The sequence below is a fragment of the Juglans microcarpa x Juglans regia genome, chromosome 4D (assembly GCF_004785595.1).
Source record: "Juglans microcarpa x Juglans regia isolate MS1-56 chromosome 4D, Jm3101_v1.0, whole genome shotgun sequence".
Taxonomy (NCBI): Eukaryota; Viridiplantae; Streptophyta; class Magnoliopsida; order Fagales; family Juglandaceae; genus Juglans; species Juglans microcarpa x Juglans regia.
The window spans coordinates 33,542,663-33,553,039 of NC_054600.1; the positions used below are offsets into that span (position 1 = coordinate 33,542,663).

The following is a 10,377-nucleotide window of genomic DNA, read 5'->3' on the forward strand; positions in this document are numbered from 1 at the left end:
AATATATATAAGTGATTATAAATATAATTTTTAAATTAAATATATTAAAAAAATACATGTTTCGTTGAGAAAATCATATATTCGAACTTTGAAAAATGGGTTATGAACGTAAAACTTTACCTATTTTTTCTCATATTCTCGTGTTTTAAGAGAAAGATCATTGCTCCTGCTATAAAATTGGACCCTTTATCGATAGAAATGAACAGGAAATTGGATATTAGTACTACACTGTAAGCTGTACGTGCAATCCATATTTCTTCGATGTAAAAACAAATAAAGCCCATTAATTGAGAGAGAGAGAGACAATAGTTACACTTTGCATGCGTGGGTGATGGACGTGTCTTTAACGCCACACAGGGCATTTAAGGATGTTAAACTGAATTGATAAAATATTATTTTTTAATATTATTATTATTTTAAGATTTAAAAAAATTAAATTATTTATTATATTTTATATTAAAATTTTAAAAAATTATAATGATGAGTTGAGATGATTTTAAGTTTCTAGCAAAGCCTATACCTTTGTTTTTGTTGTTTTCAACCCATTAATGTACATTATAAATAAATAAATAAAAATATTGGTTTTTGTATACTAAATGACGTAATAATATAACCAAATTCGGTGAGGGTTTGATTGCCTAACTAACAATGTTATTTTGTCAATGATAGAATAAATTTGTATGACTCATCGCTACCAAAAACATATTTCCTTGCATAAACTAAAGATAAAAATTACTCATACCCCGAGAGAAGAATCGGGCAATAATTGAATAGGACATTTTGCTAATAGCATGCCCTCACGCACGAATACTTCTCTGACACTAGATGCATATAAAAGATAAAAGAATGTCGGATATGATATGACAAACAATCCCTTAATGCGAGAGAATGCTTTTTTCTTTCTTATGGGACTGAAATGTGGAGAACTTCCACTGATGAAGATATTATGACTATACCTTCTAACCCAGGGCTAGGAGTGTATTGCCTATATTGCATGAATAAAAAAATAATCAATAAATATTACAAAGTACAGGTATATAAATATTCGACCTAGACCTTTCTTACAAAAAAAACAAAAACAAAACAAAAGATGTTAAAATCGACAGATACCTCATGCGCCAATAACAAACTACTGTCATCAGGTTTCCTCAGTTATTCGGGTTACAACCCCGACAGCAATTGTTCTCCCTAATGCTCTTAGAAATACCCTCCCAAGAGCTCTACAGCTTGAAAACTCTTCCACGCACACAGGCCCCTGTAAAGCCACCTGAAGTTAGAAGAAGAAAAAGAAACTTCAGGCCAAAAGTAACCAAAACGCTATCAAACCAATTATCCTTTGAATTGAAGTGGCACAAGTTTCGGTCAACTTAATTCACCTCAAGGACTGCAGTCTGCTTTGCACTAAGGCAGCGAGGTGCCTTCTTCGTCACCTTGCCAGTCTTTGGATCAAGTAAAGATAGTATTCTGACCACTCTTGCGGCTTCCCTTGCATGGTGTACATGAAATTCCAACTGTTCGTTCCAGTCAAATCATTATATCAATAGATAAATAACATGGTGGAACCAGAACATAAAAATATATGTGTTTGTGTGTGTGTGTGCGCGCGCGCACGCGCGAAACACACCTGGGATCCAATTAAAATCGGGGTTGTAACATCCAAAACAAGAACTTTCAGTTCCAAATGTTTTGCAATAGCAACAGGAAAGTCAGGGTGACATAGCACGCCCCCAGCCATCACAAGGCTCCCATCAATGCCTTGCAGACTAACAGCCACACTGTCTCCAGCTCTTGCAAAGGTACAAGCCTGAGAGTTACGCTCTAAGGAACGTACTGAGCCCACATTTCCTGATGGCATAACTAGAACCTATAATTACACACAGTATAGTTACGGCTATAGTACAAGGGAAACAAAAGACAGTGAATAAAGCAAATAATGCCTTGTGTAATTAGAGTACTTCTGACTAAAACCAGTAATCTTTGTCATTGACATACAAAACACTCTGATTGTACGTGCATGAACTGTCATGGCATTCAATCATACTGATCACTTCTATCAGGGTGAAAAAGAAAATGGACTATCTATTCTATAGGTTTCTGAGTCAAATCAAAGATTGCGGAGTGAGAGGGTAAAAAACATAGTTTAAACAGATCTTTCACCATACATTCTGGAAGGTGATCCACACATTCAATGTTCGGAAACCATCTATGTCTTGGATCACATGATGCAGAATGAAAATCTACATCACATAAATGAGGACAATTTATCCGCACAAGCATTATCCCAGCAAAAAACATGTGTAATAAATATGTAAAAGTATACCACGGAAGATCAAAATCAGTAAATGCTGAAATATAAATTTGGGAAGTTCAAGAAAAAGACCAATTTCAGATGATCCTTTCGTGGAAAAGATAACTGAGCATGGTCTGCAAGCAATCAAGGAAGCTTAGGTTCACTCAACGGCATATGCAGATCCAACAATGGAATGAATTCTGAGATGTTAATACAAGGAACTTAATATTTTGAAGAATAAAATTAACTACAAAAAAAATCAATACTACCCAAATGTGTACCTTGGATCCACTTCGAAGAGCTCCGGCTTCTAGTTTACCACAGGCAGACACCTGCCCCAGTGAAGACAGTTTAACAACATCACATATCGGCATAAGTAGAGGCTTTGAGAAATCTCTTGTGGGAGGTTGGAAGGAATCAACGGCATCCAGCAGATAAGGTCCATGATACCTGCATTTTAATTACCTTGCTCAATTTTAAATATTTGCAATATCAGTTGCACATCATTCAAATATTTATAAAAAGTTCCTCATGGCGGCGACAAAGAAAGCCACAATCCCAACATGGACAGATTAGCAGCATGCTTGATTTAACCAAGACGGGCATCAAGCACTACAACAACTTCAGCTCAAAGAAAGCTGCTTTTTATGTTTACTTTCAGTCAAGTTTTCTATTACTCAACCCACTGGGGCATGTGACATGGTACCAAAATGAATATTAGCTAGTTCTTCTTCTACTGTGTACCACCACTCTCGCCAAGGGAAAAAAATTCCCAAGGAAGGGGGAAAGAGAACCTGAAATGAAATTAAAAAAAATAATAATAAAAAATACCAGCATAGAATTCATTCAAACTTTCCAATCTTCGTTGCCTTCTTCAGTATGTAAATCACAGCACCCTTTTTTTTTTTTTTGATAAGTAAGAAATTTCATTGATCAATACTAGGCAAAACCTATGTACACAGGAAGTATACAAAAGAGACACCTAGTTACATTCTAGAAAGCTGAAAAGAAAGCAAAAACTCACAAAAATTCCCTCCCTTTAAAACTATAGCTGAAAGCCATTGAACCAAAGAAAGGACAAAAAAATTCCATAATTCCCCTAGCTCTCTCCTTGTTGTTGAAGCACCTCTCATTTCTTTCCATCCATATACACCATAATAAGCACAAAGGAGCCATCCTTCACGTCGCAGCCAGTTGAGGGCTATGATGATGCTTATTCCAACAAGCTAAGAGCTCCGCCACACTCTTGGGCATAATCCAAGACAACCCGGCTCTACTAAGTATGCCATCCCATAGCTCCCTTGTCACCTCACAATGTAGAAGAAGATGGTCAATCGATTCACTATTGTTCTTGCACATATAACACCACTCCATGACATCATCCCCTATTTCCTTAAGTTGTCTGCCGTCAAAATCTTACCCAAGGTTGTTGTCCAAGTAAAAAAAGCAACTTTTGGAGGCACAAGAACTCTCAAAATACCCTTCCATGGAAACACAATGGGCTGAAAATTTGACAGCACCTTAAAGAAGGATTTAACAGAAAATTTTTTACTCCCCCGAAGGTTCATTCTATCACACCCATTACCACCAACCCTCTTGGAATAAAGCAAGCTAAAAAAACCTGCTATCTCCTTGACTTCCCAATCCTGCGCATTTCTAGAAAAGGTCATATTCCAATGCACTGAACCGTTAGCTCGACACAGCACATCTGAGACAGCGGCCTGCTGATTTCCAGCCAATCTGAAAACACCTGGAAAAGCTGAAGAGAGAGCTCTCTCACCACACCATTAATTGAACCGGAATCTAACTGTTGTACCCTCACCGATCTCAAAGTTAATATGTGTTGCAAACACCATCTACCCCTTTCGAACAAATTTCCATAGACTCACACCATACGTCCGCCTACCCTCCTTGGAACACCAACCCCCCCAATCACAACCATACTTCCGATCCACGACCATTCTCCACAACGAAGTCCCTTCCAACTGAAATCTCCACAACCACTTCCCAAGAAGGGCCTTGTTAAAAGTGATCAAGTTACACACCCCTAAACCTCCCACTTCCTTCGGACTGCACACTTTTTGCCAATTCACAAGATGAAATTGATATCCTCGCCCATGCCTTCCCACAAAAAGGCTCTAAATATCTTTTCAATCCGATTAGCCACCCCCACCGGTATAGAAAATAAGGAAAGAAAGTATGCGGGAAGATTGGAAAGGGTACTTTGAATGAGGGTCACTCTCCCGCCTTTTGAAAGATAGAGCCGCTTCCAACCTAACAACCTTTTCTCTAACTTCTCTATGACTCCGTCCCAAATATTTTTTGCTTTAAAAGAAGCTCCCAAAGGTAGTCCGAGGCATTTCATAGGAAGAGTAGCCACTTTGCATCCCAACAACTCAGCTAGAAGATTGATATTCGCCACCTCACCCACCGGTACCAATTCCGACTTACCCAAGTTCACCTTGAGTCCCGAAACAAAATCACAGCATGTTTTAGAGCTAAAAATTATTACTCGTAGCCAAAAATGTATCTTCCCCCCTCCCCCTCCCCCCCCCCCCCCCCCCCCCCCCCCAAAAAAAAAATAAATAAATAAACATATATTCGCAGTATGCTACAATCTCTAGCTTTGTTTCCTACTCTGAAGTTGGTAGCCTCTGGATTAGACTATTGTCTTTGAGCCAATGTTGTCAGAGCCAAATGGTGATCTCAAACCAACAAGTCCTTGTATTGCCCAAAGCGTGAGGTGCTAGAAAAGGCAATTGGTGAATGAATTAAAGCACCAAGTTCTAAATATATACATCATGAACCCATATTATATGTATTTGATGCATCAGAATAGTACAATCAAGTGACTTCAAGCTTAATGGATAGTAGCTGGTCCATTTAATGCTGCCTATTGTAGAATCGTCAATAGCTGGGTCACCGCTATCATGTGCAATTTCAGCATGCTGCATGGGAGGCATTCGGTATGCAAAAGATTTGGGGAAGAATGGACATTCTTTGTAGAGTCAATAATATTATTAATTCAATTCAAAGTTTTTAGTTCCTTCGACGGTACATATCTTAGCAATGGAATAAAATGTGACAGCCATACCGACGGTATATAAAAAAGATGAAGACCTAGAGGAGAAAAAAGATGCATGACAAAGAATTGACAGATGACAGGAAACTCACCAGGACAGCAAACAAACATTAGAAGGGACAGCCACCAAATTTTGATTCTCCATGGCACTTAATGGGATCCATGAAATAGAAGAATCTCTAAAACCACAAGAACGGAGAAATGTTCCAAGTTGCTGTTTAATAAAGTCAAATCGTTCATTTGAGTAATCCACAGCATCCATTTTGTTAACTGCGACTATAATTTGATCAACACCAAAACTTCTGATAAGTTGTGCATGCTCCCGTGTTTGCCCCTTAGCACCATCCATACTGGCCTCAAAGGAACCAACTGAGGCATCTACAACAAGAATCGCAGCATCAGCCTGAGCTGCCCCGGATATCATATTTGGTACAAAATCCTTATGGCCTGGTGAATCAAGCACAACAACATGATACTTTTTAGAATCAAAATAAGCAACAGCCACTGTCATAGTTATTCCTCTTTCCCTTTCTTCAGTGCTCTCATCCAATGCCCAAGCATAAGCAAAGGACCCCTTGCCCTGCTCAAATATACAAACACCACAAGAATACAATAACTTCGGGCTTTTTTTTCATTAAGTTACAATAACTTCAGGCTTTTAAAGTACCCGCATACAAATTGTAGTGATTTTACCTGTAACTTAGCCTCCTTCTCATATTTGTGCATCTCTTTTTGGGATATTCGCCCCAAGAGGTGTAGTAATCTACCAGAGAGTGTTGATTTTCCAGAATCAACATGACCAACCTACAATGACATTGAATGAACTGGCCTCACTGATGTGTTCAGATTATATATCAACTACAGAAGAGATAAATGGCTGAAGTGTTAGGATTAAGGACGACTTACGATCGCAAGATTCAGTTGAGTCAGTGTATCTTCAGCTTGGTCAGGGAGCATCCACTTTTCAGGTTTATATTCCGCATTCGATCGAGTCACTCTGGTATTAACATTTTTTGACAATCCAGATCCAACATTTACGTCCATTTTGTTCAAACTATTGGTAAGGCTTTGTGGGTTGCCCCCACTCATCGAAGAACTACTGCTCTCATCTATTTTATCATGTCTGCCTTTTAGATTCAACGAAGGTGAGCAAACAGAACCTTTATCACTAGATAGTGTGTTGCCCGTATCATTCTCCAAATGATTGCTCTTGTCCCTACTGAAATGTCTGCCTTTTGGCATCAATGCAGATGAGATATCTGACCTTTCAGTACTTGATTTACTAAGGACACCATTCTTCTCATTGATGCTTGAGGAAACTCTGGAAGTTTTCAAGTCAGTTGAATTGGCTGCAAGTAAAATGTTGTAGACAATAAAAGTAAACATTCTAAACTCAGGAGATACAAAAAAATGCTTTTGAAATAGCTATTTAATCAATACAGATCATATTTCTAAGAAAATCAGTGGATAAAAAAAATTTTGATAGACGAAACAAAGCATATTTGCAACTGGACACGACAAATATTGGGTTAGACAGGATTTTAGTCAGCAGTTGAAGGTGATGTGGTTATAAATCTCTCTCTATAAACATCTATCTCATAAAAATATATATTTTTTTCCTTTGATTTGAATTGAACTCTCATTGACAATCAAACTGAAACCACAGTAGATACCTTTCAAACCCATTTTGGAGGAACGCAGTCCATTAGACACCAAATCATCTGGGGATGGAACATCAAACTTGAAAGGGGCTGTATTGTAAACATAATTTAGGTTAGAATATATATATATATATATATTTATATATATAGTAAAGCATCATGGGAATCTGCTGGAGAAACTACAATTCTTTAATTAAGGCAGAGTACTGATGGACATAAAGTATGATTAACAACAAGAAGTATGTTTATTCTAATCCTATAGATCCACATCCTGTTTTGGAACATGTGCAGACCTATATTAACATGGTGATTGCTATGAGTAATAAAAGCTTTGTGGAATTCAAGAAATTGTCCTTGCATATTCATATGCCTGTGGAAGTTATTGCTCTCTTCCTTCCCATAAGCATCATTTGGCTTTTGAAATGATACAGCCTTTTTGGGCATCCGTTGCGGAAAAGATGCAAATAGAGACTTGGCCATTTTGGATGCTCCAGAACCTTTGCACATGCCCTCAACTGCATGAAAGATATCTATTCTATAAAAACGCAAAACTTGAAACAAAACCTCACAAAGACACTAGAATAAGGTAGGTACCAAGACGGGTACAAGTTGTCAGCATGACAACCTCAACATGGAAGGTCTTGTAAAAAACAACCCAAGACAAAGTTACATTTTGAATATTCCAAAAGCAGGGATGAGAGAGAGGAGTCTCTCCATAAGAAAAACTAAATATCAGCAGAGGTCAGTCCATCCAGAAGCTGAGCTCACAAAACGTAAGATGATATGCCCTATAATAAGATACAATTGCATACCTGTTTTCTTATCACTATTGGTGCCAGAATTTACAGAAGCATTTCGAAGAACCCCACAAATATCACATGCAGAGAAACTCTCGTCATTATCATATGTGCAAACAGAGCAACGCCAAATCCCACAGTTGATAGTTTCTTTCTTTGATTGAGGTAATTTTCCTGTTACAGAAAATAAACATCAGGGAGTTGATATAATGGGCAACATATCATTTTCGGATTCATTAATCTAAGAGCTTTATTTTTTAAGAGTAATATAGATTGACAAACCCCAACTTTACAAGATACACAACATCTATGACCATTGCTCCACAGCCTACTCAGAAGCTAATCTCTAATACTATGCACAGAACAATTACTACTACCACTACCGCTACCTTTCTTAAATGTGAAAACATTTGATGCTATAACATTTAAATGCATCTTGGTGCAAGTCTCTCTGTTTTTTTAACATAAGGGTAATAAAAATTCTACCAGACAGGAAAAATAGTTGAGAACAGGCCAAACATCATGCAATCTGTGAAGAATTGATCTGCTTACCAACACATCTGCATGTGGGACTCAAACCTTTCAACACGTTGTCAAATATCTACTTTCTACCTTTGGCAATGAGATGGATAACAGGTAACTAAAAGATACTGCTTGTTTAAACTTTAAATCTAAAAGCAACCAAACAAGGAAAGGAAAAGTCCTGCATGAATCAATCAAAAGAGAGCTTTGAGTTAACACGGTCACTGACCATTTTCTTCTACATATAAATCGTGGTCAACATCATAATCTTCATAGTCATAGTAGTCTTCGTCGTAATCAACTCCATAACTCACTTTACGAGGCATCTCCCTAGATAGAGATCAAAACAAAATAATGAAACAAATATCTCAACTAGAAACTCAAGACTAACACTATTGGCATATGTTCGACCAAAGAAGCCTCAATTTCGAAGACCTACATACCTGGAAGATGTGGAACGTCAAACAATCAGTAATTTAGCAACACCATCGGCCAACCAAACATTCTACAAGGTTCAATTCGATAAGTGACAACCACTTCTGAATGGTATAAAGTATAGCATGAGTTTGTTGCTGAGCTCCAAAAATATATTGCTCTTCCTCTAAACATCAATGAAGCTGAACGCATATATAAAACTTTTAGTGTATCGGTAAAGCTGTTAGACAATACACTTGTCTTCACGTTGTACCATTACATTAAATTGCAAAATAGATCCACACTCAACTGCGCCTAAAACAGAAAATCAACCGAGTTAATTGAAGTAGATGACAACATGGCAAAAACACAAATTAAAAAAAAATTAAATTCCATTTATTTATCTATGCCACGTTTTTCTCGGCAACCAAACGAGAAGTGAGCTAACTATCGCGGTGCTCTAAAAAATAATTGGAGTCTTCCACATACACACGCACGCACAAATACATATATCATTAGTAATTTAATTCTTCCACAAATATTTTCACACCGATCAATAAAAGAGATTGCACGACGTAATTAAGTTAGCCCATGGGGCTCTCTGCGAGCAATGTCCCTAATGCACCGTGAAAATATTTTAACAAAATTCTTTCGCCAAGAATTCAAACAACAACACTAATAATAATCATTGTTAAAAAAAAAAACACATAATAATAATGACAATGATGACGACGACGACAAAGAATTTTGATACAATAGCTAGGGTTTCGAAGTTGGAAGAAGTGGACGGCCAGGAAAACAATTTGGGCTTACCAGGTAGAACGCGCGATAAGAAAGAGCAAGACAGCTAGAATCTAGATACCTCTTCCTCGGACCTCCGCTCTCTCTCTCTCTCTCTCTGTACTCTGCAGTAGACAACGTGAACGAGGTAAAATAAAAGGAGCACGTAAAAAATCATCTTCTGCTGCTGCGTACGGTCTTGGAATGTGCTGGAAAAAAAAAAAAAAGTTTCGAATTAAAAAATTAATTTTTTTATATGAATTTCTTATTTATCATTTTTTATATAGTATTTACATATTAATATTATTTCTTTTTATTTTATAGTTATGTATTATCGAAAATTTTATACATCACACACACACACGTTATCTTATTTTTATTCTATTATTTAAAATATGACACATTTAATTCTATTGAATATTTTAAAAGAAATATGGCAATATAAGACATTATTTCCTTATTTGGTAAATTTGAATAAAAATGAAAGCTCGTGTATTTAAAAGTACCAAAACTTAAAAAAAAAAAAAAAAAAAGAAAAAAAGGGACCCACTAATTTGTTAGTCAAAATATTAATAAACCTTGCAATTCATTTTCGGTTCCAGAATTTCCTCTTTTAATGCAATCAAATTTTCTATATAACGCAAATTCTTAAAAAATAATTATTAGGAACCCAAAAAATAGGCTTAGACCTCGCGACGATTACTTTTAAGCCTAGTTTGAATAGTAGATTGAGATGTAATAATTAGTAAAATAGATTATAAATAGTAATAAAATTATTTAAGTTGAAAGTATTTTATAAATTTTAAAAAATAACAAAAAAAATTGAATAAA

General features: G+C 36.6%; 1 protein-coding gene across 3 annotated transcripts; it reads right to left on the reverse strand.

Annotated features, from left to right (window-relative positions):
* Nucleotides 1–971: 971 nt before the first annotated feature.
* Nucleotides 972–9,754, reverse strand: LOC121261254 (HBS1-like protein). 3 transcript variants are annotated; one of them, XM_041163518.1, is made up of 13 exons: nt 9,580–9,754; nt 8,796–8,969; nt 8,582–8,682; nt 7,846–8,004; nt 7,327–7,548; nt 7,046–7,123; nt 6,279–6,721; nt 6,066–6,176; nt 5,465–5,952; nt 2,572–2,740; nt 1,625–1,864; nt 1,377–1,511; nt 972–1,267 (listed from the first exon to the last, which is right to left on the reverse strand). In XM_041163518.1, the coding sequence occupies exons 3-13, from the start codon at nt 8,676–8,678 to the stop codon at nt 1,139–1,141; spliced, it is 2,271 nt and encodes a 756-aa protein (XP_041019452.1). In that variant the 5' UTR covers nt 8,679–8,682; nt 8,796–8,969; nt 9,580–9,754; the 3' UTR covers nt 972–1,138. The 3 variants fall into 3 exon arrangements, with proteins under 3 accessions (XP_041019452.1, XP_041019453.1, XP_041019454.1); XM_041163519.1 differs by having other exon boundaries at nt 8,796–8,987; nt 9,580–9,700; XM_041163520.1 differs by lacking the exon at nt 7,327–7,548 and having other exon boundaries at nt 8,796–8,987; nt 9,580–9,700.
* Between the last annotated feature and the right edge of the window lie 623 nt (nt 9,755–10,377).